The 18,724-nt window shown below is 37.5% G+C and overlaps 1 protein-coding gene across 2 annotated transcripts in view; it reads left to right on the plus strand.

The window, feature by feature from the left end:
* Positions 1 to 18,724, plus strand: part of LARS1 (leucyl-tRNA synthetase 1) — a 71,280-nt gene that overhangs the window by 7,367 nt on the left and 45,189 nt on the right. The window contains exons 2-12 of one of the 2 annotated variants that reach the window (XM_032336289.1): positions 3,179 to 3,297; positions 6,177 to 6,264; positions 6,627 to 6,707; positions 8,484 to 8,621; positions 9,428 to 9,589; positions 10,131 to 10,243; positions 11,268 to 11,331; positions 13,555 to 13,622; positions 13,721 to 13,946; positions 17,161 to 17,248; positions 17,327 to 17,403. In XM_032336289.1, the coding sequence (XP_032192180.1) occupies positions 3,179 to 3,297; positions 6,177 to 6,264; positions 6,627 to 6,707; positions 8,484 to 8,621; positions 9,428 to 9,589; positions 10,131 to 10,243; positions 11,268 to 11,331; positions 13,555 to 13,622; positions 13,721 to 13,946; positions 17,161 to 17,248; positions 17,327 to 17,403 (1,224 nt within the window). Of the gene's footprint in view, positions 1 to 3,178; positions 3,298 to 6,176; positions 6,265 to 6,626; positions 6,708 to 8,483; positions 8,622 to 9,427; positions 9,590 to 10,130; positions 10,244 to 11,267; positions 11,332 to 13,554; positions 13,623 to 13,720; positions 13,947 to 17,160; positions 17,249 to 17,326; positions 17,404 to 18,724 lie in introns of those variants that run through there. The other variant, XM_032336290.1, reaches the window with a different exon arrangement.

The following is an 18,724-nucleotide window of genomic DNA, read 5'->3' on the forward strand; positions in this document are numbered from 1 at the left end:
TTCTGTGGAAATTCTTGGGAAAGAGTCCAAATTGCTTAGTACCTTGATTCACATGTGCACCTAGTTCCTAGTATGTTATTTTTTTTATGGCCATAATGTGCAAAAGCGGACAGTGTATTATTATTCACTTCTCTTTTAAAATTTAAATATTCAACAGGTATTTGTTGAGAACCTGTTGTAAGCTAAACCTTGAGGGTTTAATGAGATACAAGTTACTGGTCCCCAGCATGACCAAGCTTTAGTTGTACTGTGAGGAAGACAGATACCAGCACCACTGTGTGATTAGTGCCAGCATAGGGAAATATTGGTAGGTAGGAACATATTAAGAAGGGCATATCATGACCTCTTGGTGACCAGTGCAGGTGATTAGCTCGGACCTGAAGGATGAGAGCATCATAAAATGATTGATGAGGCATGAGGGCAGAGAAAATACTATGAACAGAGAGGCTCAGGTGAAGGAAGGAGCTTGGCACTTTTGGGAAAATGCAGATGCCTTGATGGGCCTGCAGTGGGGGAATAAGAGAAAGGGGAGGAGGGTGCGATCTGGCAGAGATTAGACAAGAAGGACCTGGAGTGCCAGATTTTACAGAATAGACTTTATCCTGACAGCTGCAGAGAATCTCTGAAAGGGAATTGACTTGATCAGATTTGTGTTTTGATAACATTTCCACTTACAGCAATTATGATTTGGTCAGGATTTATAGAAACAAAAAATTTCCTTGTCACTTTCATTTTCCTTTGGTTACTGGAGAAACTTGTTATTATGTTCCTGATATTTTTTTTTTAAGATTTTTTTTTTTTTTTTAATTAAACTCTACACCCAATGGAGGGCTTGAACTCACAACTCCCAAGATCAAGAGTTGCGTGCGCCACTGACTGAGCCAGCCAGGTACCCCCACGACTTTGCAAGTAGGGAATTCTTTCTCATTTCCTCTCTACCTTTGTAGCCGCGTCCGTCACCTCCTTATAAACTGACTTTGCATCTTTCTGTTGCTTGTCCTTGTCCTCTATATTAAACATGCTTAAAAAATAGTAAATCATTCTTTAGTTTAAAATGTAGGGACCTGGGGCACTTGGGTGGCTCAGTTGGTTAAGTGTCTGCCTTTGGCTCAGTTCATGATTCTGGGATCCTGGGATAGAGCCCCTCTATGGGGCTCCCTGCTCAGCAGGGAGCCTGCTTCCTCCTCTCCCTCTTCTGCTCCTCATTTGGGTATGCACTCTTTCTCTCTGTCAAATAAATAAATAAAATCTTTAAGAAAAAGTCAACAGTTTAAAAAAAAATGTAGCGAACTGAAAATAGTAAAACAGCTGACAACTTCATAGTAGATTTCTACTAAATTTTAATTTTAGTACTGTTAGTTATTTTTATTACATAATAGACAAAGTATATTTAAGATTGTTACTGGAGAAATAGTGTTAAGGTTGGGGTTTTTTTTGACTGCACAGAATTCCTTTTTGCAAAGTGCTCAAATTGTGTAACCATTTAGAAAACAACCAGGAATCCACCATATCTGCGATGTGACTAGAAAGCATTTTGTTTTTTAAGTCAACGCTACATCCAGTGTGGGGCTTGAATGCATGACCCCTAGATCGAGAGTCACATGCTTTACTGACTGAGCCAGCCAGATGCCCCACTTTTTTTTAAAGTAATTAAAATATATGTATAAATATATATTTAAGTAAGCTCTCTGTCCAGTGTGGGGCTTGAACTCACAACTCTAAGATCAAGAGTTGCATGCTCTACTGATTGAGCCAGCCAGGCACCCCATTGGGAAGCATTTTTTAAATTAAAAGGAGAGAGGGAGGCCCGATTAAAGGAGACTGAGTTGTAGGTGTTAAGAGACTTGGCAAGGTCACCTGTTGAGTAGGTTGTAAAAGTATGAGTAGAGTCCAGGGGCTCCTGGCTGGCCCCGTGAGTGGAGCATGTGACTCTTATCTCAGAGTTGTAAGTTTGAACTCCATGTTGGGTGTAGAGATTTTTTAAAGAGAAAACAAAACAAAACAAAACAAAAAAAACTTAAAAAAAAAAATATGAGTAGGGGCGCCTGGGTGGCTCAGTCATTAAGCGGCTGCCTTTGGGTCAGGTCATGATCCCAGGGTCCTGGGATTGAGCCCCGCATTGGGCTCTCTGTTCTTTGGGAAGCCTGCTTCTCCCTCTCCTACTACCCCTGCTTGTGTTCCCTCTCTTGCTGCCTCTATTAAAGAGATAAATAAAACCTCTAAATAAAAGTACGAGCAGAACCCAGATATTTTCTCTTTTGAAAATGCTGCAGACTCTGGAAATGTTAGCATATAAGAAGGGGAAGAAAACCTGATTTCACTCAAAGTAACTTTATGCCAGAAAATAAAATTTTAGAAACTTAAAGTAAGTTTCAAAACAGAATTAGATTTGTGGATGGTCCATTGGTATTCGGCTTTCACACTTGCCTGTTCTGTGAATGTTCATTCCACTCCAGCTTTGGCGTACTTGGTTTTAACAGCTAATTATTTGCCCCCAGAATCAAAACTGAGAAAGAAGCTCTAACCTTCCTTTTTTTCAGAAATAGGGTGATCATGCATGTGCTTTGCTTTCAGTTTCCGTTGAAACTGGGATGATGATACCAGTGTTGCTGTGTGGATTTGATATTAGTAGAGACATGCTTGCTATTCTCTGTTTCATTTTAACTTCACATTAATAGTCTATTAACCATTTGGAGAGAAGTTCTTCATCAGTTTCCTTGAGGAGGGAAAAAAAAAACATGTAGATGACTAATCCTCCCTTAGCATCTTCCCACTGGGTCTCAGCATCCTTCTTTGGTGGGCATAATTACAGCTTGCCAGTGTGTACTGCTCCATCCTGTACCTCTCTAAGTATTTATACATTTTAACTAAATAGGAGCAGTATCTGTTTGACAACCGACTCTGTTTTAGCATCTGATTTTTTGACTCTGTTTTAGTAATCCAATTTTTAAAGTGTTTCAGAGCTTTTTATATATATCAGTAATTCATTAACTATCCCTTTGTGGTTTAAAGTGGACAGATAGTGATAACCCTAATTTTTAATCATGTTTAAAATTCAAGATACCCATGGAAAAATTGCCTCTCAGTAAACAGCTCAGTTCTGTGTGAACCCACTTTTTTTTAAAGCAAGCCTGTCAAAGTATAGAGTGAATAATTCTTTCTCTTTTGTGTCCAACAGGAAAGAAAAGGAACAGCCAAAGTAGACTTTTTGAAGAAGATTGAGAAAGAAATCCAACAGAAATGGGATACTGAGAAAGTGTTTGAAGTCAATGCATCTAATGTAGAGAACCAGACTAGGTAAGTAATACTTTGTGAAGTTCTGCACCTGTGTATCCAAAACCATTGGCTGCAGAAACCACTTCGTGGAAAGGATAAGGCAGATTGTATTTATAATGTCTGAAACAGGCTGAAGGAGGTAACTTCTACGTATGCATTTGAAATGAGGATCCACTTTCCTTTGGAATTCTTTTTTTATTTTTTATTTTTTTTAAAGATTTTATTTATTTATTTGACAGACAGAGATCACAAGCAGGCAGAGAGAGAGAGAGAGGAGGAAACAGGCTCCCCGCTGAGCAGAGAGCCCGATGTGGGGCATGATCCCAGAACCCTGGAATCATGGCCTGAGCGGAAGGCAGAGGCCTCAACCCCCTGAGCCATGCAGGTGCCCCTAGAATTCTTTTTTTAAATTCATTTTTAATTTTTTTATTTTGAAAGTGAGCATGGGGCACGTGGTTGGTGCACTTGGTTACGTGTCCAACTCTTGATTTCAGTTCAGGTCATGATCTCAGGGTTGTGAAATTGAGCTCCACATTGGTCTCCCTCAGAGTCTGCTTGAGATCCTCTCTTTCCCTCTCTTCCTGCCCCTCCTTCTGTGCTTGTGCTCTCTCTCTCTCTCTCAAATGAATGAATGAATGAATGAATGAAATATATAGGAAAAAAAAAATAAAGTGAGCTCTATGCCCATTGTGGTACTTGAACTCACAACCTGGAGATCAAGTGTCCACATGCTCTATCAGTTGAGCCAGGCAGGTGCCCCTTCCCTAGAATTCTCTTTTTTTTTTAAAGATTTTATTTATTTACTTGATAGAGATCACAAGTAGGCAGAGAGGCAGGCAAAGAGAGGGGGAAGCAGGCTCCCCGCTGAGCAGAGAGCCTGATGCGGGGCTCGATCCCAAGACCCTGAGATCATGAACTGAGCTGAAGGCAGAGGCTTAACCCACTGAACCACCCAGGCGCCCTCCCACAGAATTCTTAAAGGACTTTTTCTACATAAAGTTTTTTTTTTCTTAACTTACATTTTTTTTGTTTAGACAAAGGAGAGTGTTTTCAAGTTTTGTCTTTGATGACTGATTCTGATAGTCATTCTATTAGAGATTCATATTCTAGTGATGATTATCTCCAGAAACACAAAGTATAAATTTTGAAGGGTTTCTGTATTTGAAGGTCTTAGTTCAAAAATACTGTATTGCCTTGATGTTAAGCATCAGTTTTAATACAGTCCACAGATAATGATTATGATATTGGGAAAAACAAAAATAACTGCTGCAAAACAGGACTGTAATAAATATATGCATCTTTTATAAGATGTATCTCAATTTCAGGTATGTTGAAATGTAGAAGAATGTCTTCTTACAATGAGAAAATACATTGACAACAATTAGAGTAGTAGCTAATCTTGAAAAGTTATTGTTTAGTATGCAACGAAATTAGGAAATATGCCATTTTTAACATATTATCATTTAATATTTTTAATCTGTTAAGATTAGCAATACTTTATCCTTATGTTGTAGATGAGGAGACTGAGGTACAGGGAGGCTAAGTAACCAATTCAAGGTTGCATAGCTATGCATTGATGGGATCTGGACTACTTTTCAGAACTTTCTAATTTTAAAGTGTATCCTCCTTGCTACCCAGCACGCTCTAGTGAATTTTTTCTTTTTCTTTTCTTTTTCCTTTTTTTTTTTTAAAGGAAATTAAGAGTGTTGTTGTAATGTAAAGTCTCTGATATTATTTAAGCTATTGTTTGAAGTTTTTGTTGGTTTTAGAATTTTGGACGATTTTAGGTAAGATACATATGTATCTTTTTTTTTTTTTTTTTTTTTTTCAAAGATTTTATTTATTTATTTGACAGAGAGAAATCACAAGTAGATGGAGAGGCAGGCAGAGAGAGAGAGAGAGAGGGAAGCAGGCTCCCTGCTGAGCAGAGAGCCCGATGCGGGACTCGATCCCAGGACCCTGAGATCGTGACCTGAGCCGAAGGCAGCGGCTTAACCCACTGAGCCACCCAGGCGCCCGATACATATGTATCTTGTAATACTGAGGGTATTTTACTATTTAAAAAATTTTTTTTATTTTTAAAAGATTTTATTTATTTATTTGACACACAGAGATCACAAGTAGGCAGAGAGGCAGGCAGAGAGAAGCGGGGGGTGGGGGGGGAGCAGGCTCCCCGCTGAGCAGATAACCCGATGTGGGGCTTGATCCCAGGGCCTTGGGATCATGGTCTGAGCTGAAAGCAGAGGCTTTAACCCACTGAGCCACCGGGGCACCCCAAGAGGGTATTTTATTTTACCTGACGGACTTTGACTTGCTTTATATATATGTCTAATGAAGGCAAATCTTGTCCAGTCCTAAAACATTAAATTAATCCAGTTTCCTAAGAGTTTTAAGATTATCTTCAGTAAATTATCTTTACTCAGCATTTTGGCTTAAGTTATACCTCCATTATTTGCTGCAAGGATATTTATTTCTTTAATATCTACCTGTAAATATATTATTCTTTCTAAATTAAAAGTGAGTTTCAATTTAAGAGGGCCTTTAATTTCCAGAGTTACATATTTAATTTAATTTAATTTTTAATTATTCTTTATCTTTGAAGATTATATTTATTTATTTGAGAGAGAGAGAAAAAGAGCAAGATCAGGGGAGAGGGGCAGAAGGAGAGGGAGGTCCAGACTCCTCACTGAGCAGGGGGCCCCATGAGGGGCTCGATCCATCCCAGGATCCCAGGATCATGATCAGATTCCAGGGCAGATGCATAACCACCACGTGCCTCTTAAATAATAAAATTTAAACAAGTTGTTTGTAGTTTGCATTCCCTTCACCCCCCTCTTCACTGTAAAAGGAACTTAACATTTTTTTCTCTGTACTTTGTTTTTTACATGATTGTTTCACAGCAAGGGCAAGTACTTTGTAACCTTCCCATATCCGTATATGAATGGGCGCCTTCATTTGGGACACACATTTTCTTTATCCAAATGTGAGGTAAAGTTTCATCTGTGTTTAATATAATGGGGTAGAAGGTCTTTGATAAATACTATTTTGAAGAAAATGGCGTATGTAGAATTTATTTCCTGTTAAGAGAACTTAGAATTCCTTAATTTTAAACATAATTTTAATATTTTACTGCTATTAAATATTCTTTAATTTGCATATGTGGTGTGTAATAAGTAATTCCTAGGATGGTGAGAAGACAAGAAAGGAATAGTGGGCGGAATTTTGGAATGACTTCCTTCTAAAGAAGGAGAGGAAGAGGAAAACTAGGCTGATAATCTTTGTGAAATGTCAACATTATGTATTTGTCTAGCATTTGAATTTGTAATTTAAATTTAGTTTGCTTTCTGTAGTTTGCAGTAGGATACCAGAGACTGAAAGGAAAAACTTGTCTGTTCCCCTTTGGTTTACACTGTACTGGAATGCCTATTAAGGTAAGATTGCTTTTGGGATTGGTTTCTACTCTTTTTAGCTTAAAGCAAATGTAATGTCCAATTTAAGAGCTTGAAATAGGATTTTCAAATACTTATGTATTTTATTGCAGTGTTTTTTGAAATGAGTTGAATTTACTATTGTGAAAATTAATTTTTAGAAGATGCTTGAAGAAGTGCATAGAAGACACACATTAAGGTCTAAGTGATTGCTAAGTAATTTTGATATCTCTGTTGGTGACTTTACGTATTAATATTTCAAGTTAGATTGTAACTATTAACAAGTAAAATAGCATGATATTTTATGCACTTGTGATATATAGCATATCAGCATCAAGTCATAGTTTTTTTTAATATGTCTCAGCTTTTGGTTTTGTCATATCATATTTTCATCATGTTTACAAAAGTCTTCATTTGTCATAAATGTGTATTAAATTTTAATTCTAAATAAAGATGGGGCCAGACAATTAGAGTTGAAAGGATTTCCGAAATGCAAGAGGGTTGGGAAATGTAACTGCCATTTCTTTTGCTTCTCCATCCTTTTATTTTGAAAAATGTCACACCTGCAGAAAAGATGCAAATGTTTGGAGAATGAACACCATATACTTTTCACACGTCGTTACCAACTCTTACCATTTGCCATAACTGCTTTAGTTCACACACATAATACGTGCACGCTTTTTTCTCTGTCTATAAACTCGCTGAAAGTAGGTTGCACCCATCATGTTGTGCCACCTCCAAGTACTTTAGTGTGTATCTTTGTCTCATTGTCCCATCCAAGAAATTTAACATTCATATAATATTACTATCTTCATCTAATCTCTAGTCAGATGTTTCTAGTTGTTTCAGAATGTTCTTTCTGGCAGTTTTTTACTTTGTGTGCTGTGGATCACACGTTGGATTTTGTTATCAGTTCTTCTTGGTTTCTTTTAGTTTGTCATGACATTGATATTGTTTGAGGGTTTAGGCCAGTTATTTTGTAGAATGCCCCATCATCTGAGTTTTCCGATTGTTTCTTCATGATGAGATTTGAATGAAATATTCTGACAAGAATACTATATTGGTGAGGTATAAATCTTCTGCTGTACTATATCGAAAGGCATATTTTGGCAGTTTGTATAACCTCGGATAAGCCCCTTCATCTCTCAGTGTGCATTTTCTAACTTATTTATTTTTTAATTTTTTATAAGATTTTGTTTATTTGTCAGAGAGAGAGAGGGAGCATGAGCAGGGGGAAGGGCAGAGAGAGAGGGGGAGAAGTAGGCTCCCTGCTGAGCAGGGAGCCCCAGGCAGGACTCGATCTCAGGACCCTGGAATCATGACCTGAACTGAAGGCAGAGACGTAACCGACTGAGCTGCCCAGGCATTCCGCATGTTTTCTAACTTAATGCCTCCTGTCTACCTTGGAGGCTTGAGATAATGATAGAAGATATAAGACAGTCATCTTTAAATTGAGAAATACTATTATTCATGTTATTCAAAATGATAACACTATATCTTATATATCTTGGTGCCTCTGATGCCTAACATACGGTATACTACATTGAGTACTTTGAACACTGAATAAATACTTGCTGAATAAATGAAGTAAAAATACTAATTTATAAATTAGTGAATTTTGCCACACATAAATTATATCATTTGAGTTTTCTGTAATGAGTCACATGTGTATAGATGTGTTGTAGAAAATCTCAGTCAATTGTAGTTAGCCAGAGAAGTACCAAAAAATTGTTTCAACCTTGAATGTTGAACTTCACTCTAATGTTGTGTTTGTTATAGGCATGTGCTGATAAGCTGAAAAGAGAAATAGAGCTTTATGGTTGCCCCCCTGATTTTCCAGATGAAGAAGAAGAAGAGGAAGAAATCAATGTTAAAATAGAAGATGTAATAATTAAGGATAAAGCTAAAGGAAAAAAGGTTTGGTGGTTAATGTATTTATTTTGGTTGAAATTTCAAACTTAAATTTAATTTATATTTGTATTCCCAGTACCTGACACATAACAAGTACTCAGTGATTTTAAAAAAGTAACAAAGCCAAAAATCTTTGATGGCCTTTTCCCCCTTTTTACTTTATTTTGAAGTAATTTAGATTTAGAGAAGGATTGCAAGGTAGAGCAGAGTTCCCTTATAATCTTCACCCAGTTCCCCTCCCCTTATTTAACCATGTATAGTCCTCAGAACTGAGATATTAACATTTGAACAATACTATTCACTAAACTACAAACTTTATTTGACTTACAACAGATTTTCATTGACATCCTTATTCTGTTTGCAGGTCCAGTCCAAGCTTCCATATTGCATTTACTAGTCATGTCTCCTTTGTATGTCTCCTTAATCTCTTCCATCTTTGGTTGCCTTTTTGATACTGGTAAATGTTAGAAAAAGACAAAACTCTTTGTTAGTAGCTTATTTGTAACTAAAAAATGATACATGTGGTATTAGAAAAAGGAAATTGAGATTGGTGCTGAGATCTTATCTTTGATGATAATTCTTTATGGTTCCAGTGATTTAATTATTTCTCATATCAGAGTTTTAGTTTGGACTGTAAAATTTGTAAAAACTGTACATCTAAATTCATTAGCATTCTGACATACCAACAGCATGTTTTGGAATGTAAAAAATTGCCAAATTAAATTATTCACTTAAAATTATTGCAGTCCTAGAATTTGCTAACCAATTGTTGGTTGATCTTGATGGGGTTTGCATTTACTGGTTATTTTCAGAGTAAAGCTGCTGCTAAAGCTGGATCTTCTAAATATCAGTGGGGCATTATGAAATCCCTTGGTTTGTCTGATGAAGAGATAGTCAAATTTTCTGAAGCAGAACATTGGCTTGATTATTTCCCACCACTGGCTATTCAGGATCTGAAGAGAATGGGTTTGAAGGTATGTCCATCACCCCCATAGTTTAAGAAAATGTGAAGAATACATTGTGTTGATGATTATATGAGACTTGGACCACCTCTTAATTTAGAATAATATATTCCACCTGTATTGCTCTAATGAGTTGGTACCATTATTGTTATGGACCTTGATGTAAGCAGTGAAGTACTTTAATATTTGTTGTACTGGAATATTTGTTAATAGCAATTAGTAGAAGGGAATTCCATTCAAAGAATATGAAGAAGCCGAAGTTTAGCTTATATATTTAGGAATACATAAAGGTATTATTTAAGTGTTCTTCCTTAATTTGTTGTAATCCCTATATGCTTATTATATGACTATGTGTGTTTCAAAATTGACAAATTAAACACAAGTTAATATAATTATATATTTAATAGAACCTGAAAGTTATTTTCTTTTTAATGTTTGATATAATCATAGGTTGGAACATAAAGAGCGAAAGAGTAAATAATTGGTTCATGGGAATTCTTATTCATAGAAACTCTATAAATTTCTCAAAAATTACCTTTTATCTTTTCTCTAGGTAGATTGGCGTCGTTCCTTCATCACCACTGATGTTAATCCTTACTACGATTCATTTGTCAGGTGGCAGTTTTTAACATTAAGAGAAAGAAGCAAAATAAAATTTGGGAAGCGGTAAGTTAGTTATCTTTTGATATAATAAAGCAAGAATTCTAATTCTTGCATTGTATTTCACTGCTTGATAGATAGCCTTCTTTTTCCTGTTATACATTTTTCCTTTTTGTTCTCATGTCTCAGTTGTTTCCCTTTTTGTCTTAACAGTATTTTAATGCCTTTGAGCTGCTTACTGTTATGACAAATAAAAACAGGGAGAATGGAAGTTTTGGCTTTTTAAAAAATATAATACCCAGTGTTCATTATATCACATGCCCTCCTTAATGTTCATTACCTAGTTACCCCATCCTTACACCCCTCTCCTCTCCAACAACCCTGTTTTTTTCCTGTGATTAAGAGTCTCCTATGGTTTATCTTCCTCTCAGAGTGTTGGCTTTTACGATCTCCCTAAAGATGCTGTTCAGTATTTCCAGCCACGTTCAAAAATAATTTTATTTATGTGTTAGTTTATCCTTTTTTTCTATAAATTGTTTTAAGATCCTTCCTTGATTCTGGGAATATCTGGGTGGCTCAGTTGGTTAAGCAGCTGCCTTCAGCTCAGGTCATGATCCCAGGGTCCTGGGATCGAGTTCCACATCAGGCTTCTTGCTCAGCGGGGAGCCTGCTTCTCTCTCTGTCTCTGCCTGCCACTCTGTCTGCCTGTGCTCGCTTGCTCTCTCTCTCTGACAAATAAATAAATAAATCTTTAAAAAAAAAAGATTCTTTCTTGATTATGTGGATTAATTAAAAGCTACTTGTATTTCATAATTGAGATTATATTTCATATAATGAAATATATGTTTCATACCACAAAGCCAAGTTTAGTGCATATTTTTCAGGGGTACCTTTGTTGAAGGCAGAAAAGTTTCATTAAATAACTAGGCTGGCAACTACTCATAAAAGCATAAATAATTGATACAGACATTTGTTCAGTTAGAAGTTTTAGTTAGAAGAAGTACTGAAAGATATTAGCAACAAAGGCAAATATGTTAGGGTAAAACTTGTATATTATAATAATATTTGTCACTTATTGTTTATTTTTTAGGTATACCATTTACTCTCCAAAAGACGGACAGCCTTGCATGGATCATGACAGACAAACTGGAGAGGTAATTATTTGTGACATAGAGTAGCTATTATAATAATTCATAATATAGTCATAGAGTTAACAGAGTAGATCAGAAACCTAAAAATAAATTTTTTTTTAAAAAGATTTTATTTATTTATTTATTTGGCAGACAGAGAGAGTTCGCAAGTAGTCAGAGAGGCAGGCAGAGAGGGAGGGGGAAGCAGGCTCCCCGGTGTGCAGAGAGCCCGACACAGGGCTCAATCCTAGGCCCCTGAGATCATGACCTGAGCCGAAGGTAGAGGCTTAACCCACTGAGCCACCCAGGCGCCCCAGAAACCCAAAAATAATTTTAAAATATTCCATTGCTGAGGTGTATTCTGGTGACTGTGAAGAGGGAGGCACAATGACACTGTAGGTGTCTGCATCTTGTGTACCGCCTTGTTACTCCAAGAGCGGTGCTAATGACTAGCTGCATATGCTTGTGATACAGAAGCACATTCTTTTTTTTTTTTTTAAAGATTTTATTTATTTATTTGTCAGAGCGAGAGTGAGCACAGGCAGACAGAGTGGCAGGAAGAGTCAGAGGGAGAAGCAGGCTCCCTGCGGAGCAAGGAGCCCGATATGGGACTCGATCCCGGGACGCTGGGATCATGACCTGAGCTGAAGGCAGCTGCTTAACCAACTGAGCCACCCAGAAGCACATTCTTGAGCCTTTCCCCCAAATTGCTGTTTCAGAAGGTCTGGGGTGGAGCCCAGAAATCTGTCTCTAATATGCTCTCAGTAAGATTCACGTGCAAACTAATGTTTGCGAAGCACTGCTTGGAGAATACGCTGTTCTAAGAGAGCATGGGGCAAGGTAATGAGATATGTGGCTAACTGATGTACACAGATTCCATTTATACTTGTTCTGATCATGTGCTTACTTGCCTCTTTCCAAAGTACTTGTAGCCATGCATATCAGGTCACTCTACATTCCTGTGGAACACATTGGTAGCATTATTCCTTGTAATACTTGAGTGAAGCCAGGGTGATTTACCTAAAGCTCTAGCACAGTGAATCAGTAACAGTGACAGAATCTGACCTTAGGATTCCCTATGCTGCATCTTCCTCTATTGCCATCTCTGAATGCGTTTGTAGTCTAGTGACTACTTTTCAAAGACAGCTCTCAATTATGATGCAACTTGTCTAATAGAAGTGAGAGTTGATCAGAATTTTGAATTTGGAAAACCCAGTTTACTGACTTTGTTAAGTTTTAATGTAGTCAACACCACAGCAATATCCTAAATTCCAATAGTATGTCATAGTTTTTCAAAGCATTTTCTTGTTCATTGTCTTATGTGTTCCTCAGGACAATCCCATGTGAGTCACAGGACAGTTATTTTACAGACGAAGAAATGAAGACTCAGAGAGATTGTGACTCCCTTGGGTGAAGCCATTAGTAATAGCCTCGGTTAGGTTTTGAATGCACATCATCTGAACCTCAGGTCCAGGGTATTTCTTTGATGCCTGCCTGCTCTTTGGGATTGTTTGATTACATATTCTGACTCCTATTTTGGTAAACACCATTTTGGGTGATTACTCTAAATTTTTCCCCTGTCTTCCATTCTTAAGTGAGCTCTTAGCCAATTGTGTTTTTACTTAGTAGTGTCTGGGCTTCCTTTACGGGTTCTAAGCTGGTGTGGGGTGGGAAGGTGGTCTTTCAAGTCCCTTTTTTTCCTCAAAGATTTTTATTTATTTGAGAGAAAGAGGATGAGCTGGAGGGGATTGCGATGCAGAGTGAGAGGGAGAAGCAGAGGGATCGTGACCTGAGCTGAAGGTAGTTGCTTAACTGACTGAGCCACCTAGACACCTCTTTCAAGTTACTTCTTTCACATTAGACCTTTATTTATTTTTTATTATATTTTAAAGATTTATTTATTCATTTGAGAGAGAGAGAGCACGAGCAGGGGGGAGAGGCAGAGGGACAAGCAGACTTCCACTGAGCCGGGAGCCCTACTGATGGGACTTAATCCCAGGATCCGGAGGTTATGACCTGAGCCGAAGGCAGACGCTTAATGATCTGAATCACCCAGGCGCCCCGACATTAGACTTCTGTGTGAATATAGTTATCTCCCCACTGGCAGTTTCCGCATTGGAAGAAAGAATTATTCTAACAATGTGAGAATCCATCTAAAAAAATTGACTCAGATCTCTCATGAAGATTAGTGGGTTTAATCCAAGTCTTTTTTTCCCTCTTAAATTTTTGTTTTGTTTATTTGTTTAGGGTGTGGGACCTCAGGAATATACTTTAATCAAGTTAAAAGTGCTTGATCCGTACCCATCCAAATTAAGGTAGGTTACCAAAAGTTATTGCTCTTTTTGAAATTACAGATAAATGTGATAGAATCTACAACATTTTTTTGCATAAATATATATTTTTTTCTCCTTAGTGGCCTGAAAGGGAAAAATATTTTCTTGGTCGCTGCTACTCTCAGACCTGAGACCATGTTTGGACAGACCAACTGTTGGGTTCGACCTGACATGAAGTACATTGGGTTTGAGACGGTGAATGGTGATATATTCATCTGCACCCAAAGAGCTGCCAGGAATATGTCATACCAGGGCTTTACCAAACACAATGGGGTGGTGCCTGTTGTTAAGGAATTAATGGGAGAGGTGAGTTGGGTAGGAGATTTTTTAATTTAGTGCTTAAACTTAGAGGAGAATTACAACTGTAACACTTGAGGGAAGGACATTGAAAAAAATCTTTTAAATTAAGGTACATATACAATGCAGTGTGTAAATTCTATATTTTGTATTTTGGTGCATTTTTATATGTGCATACACTCATGCAAGCACCACCCAAATCAAGATATAGAACAGTTCTAGTAGTCTAGAAAGTGCACTCTTGGCCATCTTGAGTCAGTACTCACCCCTCTCCTGCAAAGGTAACCACTGCTCTGATTTAAGACCAAAGATTAGTTGCTGTTCTCGAACTTTTCATTCAAGTATGGCATAGACAGACTTATATAATCTGTACTCTTTTGTGTCTGGCTTCTTTTGCTTGAATTAGGTCTTTGAGATTCATACATGTTGTGTGTAGGAGTGGTTTTGTTCTTTCTTAATACAGTGGAGTATTCATTGTGTGACCATAACTCCATAGCATTTTCAAGTCTTATGTTTCAGTTCAGTAAGTACCTGGTTGAAAAACACAGACTGTCCTCCCCCAAGCAATTTAATGGCTGCAGTAGAAGATGACTACCTGCATTCCTGGTGTAGAATTGCAGCCATTTTTTTCCTGAAGAATCTTGGTTGATAGTAACTAAATCTGGATGATTATGTAGCTTTTATCTTTATGGTTTATTTACTTATCAGTACTTCAGAGTATATTTTATTCCCTTTGGTAAATGCTGATCTTAGGTGTCTTAATAAATAACATTTATTTATTTATTCTTTTTTTTTTTTTTTAAAGATTTTATTTATTTATCAGAGAGAGAGGGAGAGAGAGCGAGCACAGGCAGACAGAATGGCAGGCAGAGGCTGAGGGAGAAGCAGGCTCCCTGCCAAGCACAGAGCCCAATGTGGGACTCGATCCCAGGACGCTGGGATCATGACCTGAGCCGAAGGCAGCTGCTTAACCAATTGAGCCACCCAGGCATCCCTATTTATTTATTCTTAAAGATTTTATTTATTTATTAAAGAGAAAGATCATGAGCAGGAGAGGCAGAGGGAGAAGGAGGGAGAGAGAATCCAAGCAGACTCTGGGCTGAGCACAGCCCAATGTGGGGCTCGATCTCATAACCCTGAGATCATGACCTGAACGAAAGCCCGAGTCAGATGCTTAACCAACTGAGCCACCCAGGCAGCCTGATACATAACATTTTAAAAGAAAAAGATGAGTAGAATACTACCTTAGTTCTTTTTTGAATAGACCTTTTATTTCTTGCATATTTTGTAAACCAACTTAATTTTGGACTGAATTGTTACACATTAGCAGGACTCAAAATTCAAAAGACAAAATAGAGAGTACATCACTGGTCACTCAGTTTCCCCTTCCATAGGCAGTCACTAAAATCACTGTTTTACATATCCTTCCAGAAAGATTTCACTTAGCTACAAGCAAATGCTTATGTATATATTCTTTTTTCCTCTTATTATTTATTTATTTATTTATTAAGATTTTATTTTTTATTTGACAGCGAGAGACTCAGTGAGAGAAGGAAGACAAGCAGGGCAAGTGGGAAAGGGAGAAGCAGGCTTCCCACTGAGCAGGGAGCCCGATGTGGGGCTTGATCCCAGGACCCTGGGATCACGTCCGGAGCCGAAGGCAGATGCTTAATGACTGAGCCACCCAGGCACCCTGATTTATTTATTTTAAAAAAGATTTTACTTACTCACTTGAGATTGAGAAAGAGCGCATGGGCACAAGCAGGGGGCCTGAGTGCAGAGCCTGACTCCCGGCTCAATTCCACTACCCTAACATCATGATCTGAGTCAAAATCAAAAGACAGATGCTTAACCAATTGAGACACTCGGGGGGCGCCTGGGTGGCTCAGTGGGTTAAGCCGCTGCCTTCGGCTCAGGTCATGATCTCAGGGTCCTGGGATCGAGTCCCACATCAGGATCTCTGCTCAGCAGGGAGCCTGCTTCCTCCTCTCTCTCTCTCTCTGCCTGCCTCTCTGCCTACTTGTGATCTCTCTCTGTCAAATAAATAAATAAAATCTTTAAAAAAAAAAAAATTGAAACACTTGGGCACCCCGCCCTCTTTTTCGTATACAAAAGGCAGTATACTTCATCACATCGTTCTTCGTCTTGCTTTCTTTTTTACTTAATTATGTCTTGGTATTTGCCTTAACAGCACAGAGCTTCCTTGTATCTTCTGTTTCACAGTTGCATGGTATTCCATTGTTTGGCTCTTTCACAGTTTATTTAGCCACTCTCTATAATGGATATTGCAGTAGGTTCCTGTCTTTTTCTGTGTAAGCAGTGCTGCTGCATCTCATTAGTTACTGATGTTTGAGTTCTGTCTGACACGTTTTTTGGAATTGTGTGAATAACACAGATTTTTTTCTGTTCCTAACACAGTTTCTTTGCATGTAAACTTGAGCAGATTCTGGAGTGTGTGGTATAATTAAAAAAATAGTTTACGATTAGTTACGATTAGTTACGACTGTCATGATATTTAGCCTTCATCCATGTGACTCTAAGTAGCTGCTTTATGAATACAGCAGATGGGTGGGAACTGTGTGAAACTGAGACAGTGCATTCCTTGGCTCAACAAGCAGCTGCAAGCTCTTTGTTGCCATTCTGAGAGTATGGGCTCAGTATTGTTGAATTTTTGGATTTTTTTTTTTTTTAAAGATTAACTGGTTATATTCTTTTTGTTAAATTGGTCTTCGTAATCATTGTTTTAAATGGATATACAGTATTTTATTTTGTTGCTATCTCATTTTGTTAAATGATTTTTCTCTTTTTTAAAGTTCTAGCTGTCTCTAGGTTTGCTGTTATAGTTAACTCAACATTGGGCAGGCTCAAAGAGAAAAAGTTATTTTTTTTCTCTGAGCTAAATTCCTAGGATTGGATTGCTGGGTCCAGGTTATGTGAACATTTTGTATCTCTTCCTATGGTTCTTGTATTGTTTTCCGCAAGGAATACACTGTCACAAACAATATATTAGTGTACTAATTTCCTGACAACCTTACCACACCACATTTAGGTATCATAATTATTTATAATGATTTATAGTCTAATATGTATAAAAAGGTGTTTTGTTCTACTTCATTTATTTTTGAATACTAGCTTCTCAGGGCTTAAAAATATTAATACTATTTGAAATTTTAATGGATAAAATACATTTTTTCACCTTTATGTTGATTTTTTTGTTCCATAGGAAATTCTTGGTGCATCACTTTCTGCACCTTTAGCATCTAATAAGGTGATCTATGTTCTTCCAATGCTCACCATCAAGGAAGATAAAGGTAAAGAGTTTCTTTCTTTCTAGATGTACTTTGGAAATTGCATTCTGGTTGTACTAATTCCACACTTTCTTATGTAAGGCACTGGTGTGGTCACAAGTGTTCCTTCTGACTCCCCTGATGATTTCGCTGCCCTCAGAGATCTGAAGAAAAAGCAAGTGAGTATCTGAGTTTTATGTTATTTCTTCTTAAATCATCTAATTAAGTACCACTGAACTATGAAATTAGGCTAAAAAGTTATCATGTATCTTTGAGCTATTATCTCAGCCTTGTTTCTTGATGTTTTTGTATTTTCCTTTGTTTTAAGTATAATATTTCATAGAATCTTGTTTTAAAAGACTTTTAGAGCACTTTTAGGTTTGCAGTAAAATTGAGAGGAAGGTGTAGAGATTTCCCATTTACTCCCTGCACATGCACATGCACAGGCTCCTCCATTGTCAAAATTTCCACCAGAGAGGTACCTTCATTACCATGATGAACCTGCATTGACACATCATAATACACTGAAGTCCATAGTTTACCTTAGGGATCACTCTTGGTGGTGTATATTCTTTGGGTTTGGACAACTGTATAATAACACAGATTTATCATTATAATATCAGAGAGTATTTTCATTGCCCTAAAAATCCCATGTGCTCTTTCTTTCTGTTCATCTTTCTCTCCTGTGACCTTTGGCAATCAATGATCTTTTCAGTGTCTCCACAGTTTTTACCTATTCTGGAATGTCATATAGTTAGAATCATACAGTATGTAGCCTTCTCAAGATTGGTTTCTTTCAACTACTCATGTGCATCTGAGGTTTCTCTATGTCTTTAATCTGCATTTTCCTGATGACATGATGTGGTCTTTTCATATGCTTATTTGCCAGCTATGTATCTTCTTTTGTTGAGGTGTGTCACAGTCTTTGGCTCATTCAAAAATCAGATATCTTTTTTAAGATTTTATTTATTCCTTTGAGAGAGAGCAAATACGCACGTGGGTGTGCACGCACGAGTGGGGGTGGGAGGGGCAGAGGGTGAGGGAGAACCACATTCTCCACTGAGCAGGGAGCCTGGTGTGGGGCTCCCTCCCAGAACTCTCGAGATCATGACCTGAGCCAAGGGCAGACAGGTGCTTAACTAGCTGAGTCACCCTGGCGACCCAGATTGTTTGTTTTCTTATTATTCAGTTTTGAGAATTCTTTGTATATTTTGGATAATAGTCCTTTATCAGATGTGTCTTTTGTAAATATTTTTTCCTGATATTTGGCTTGTCTTTTAATTTCTGAACCTGTCTTTTGCAGAGCAGTTTCGATTTTAATAATGTGCAGCTTATTATTTCTTTCATGGATTGTGTCTTTGATGTATCTGAAAAGGCACTACCGTACCTGTGGTCATTTAAGTTTTCACCTACATTATCTCATAGGAATTTTATAGTTTTGGTTTTACATCTAGGTCTGTGATCCATTTTGAGTTAATTTTTATGACAGTGTAAGGTCTG

The sequence above is a fragment of the Mustela erminea genome, chromosome 3, assembly GCF_009829155.1.
Source record: "Mustela erminea isolate mMusErm1 chromosome 3, mMusErm1.Pri, whole genome shotgun sequence".
Classification (NCBI taxonomy): Eukaryota; Metazoa; Chordata; class Mammalia; order Carnivora; family Mustelidae; genus Mustela; species Mustela erminea.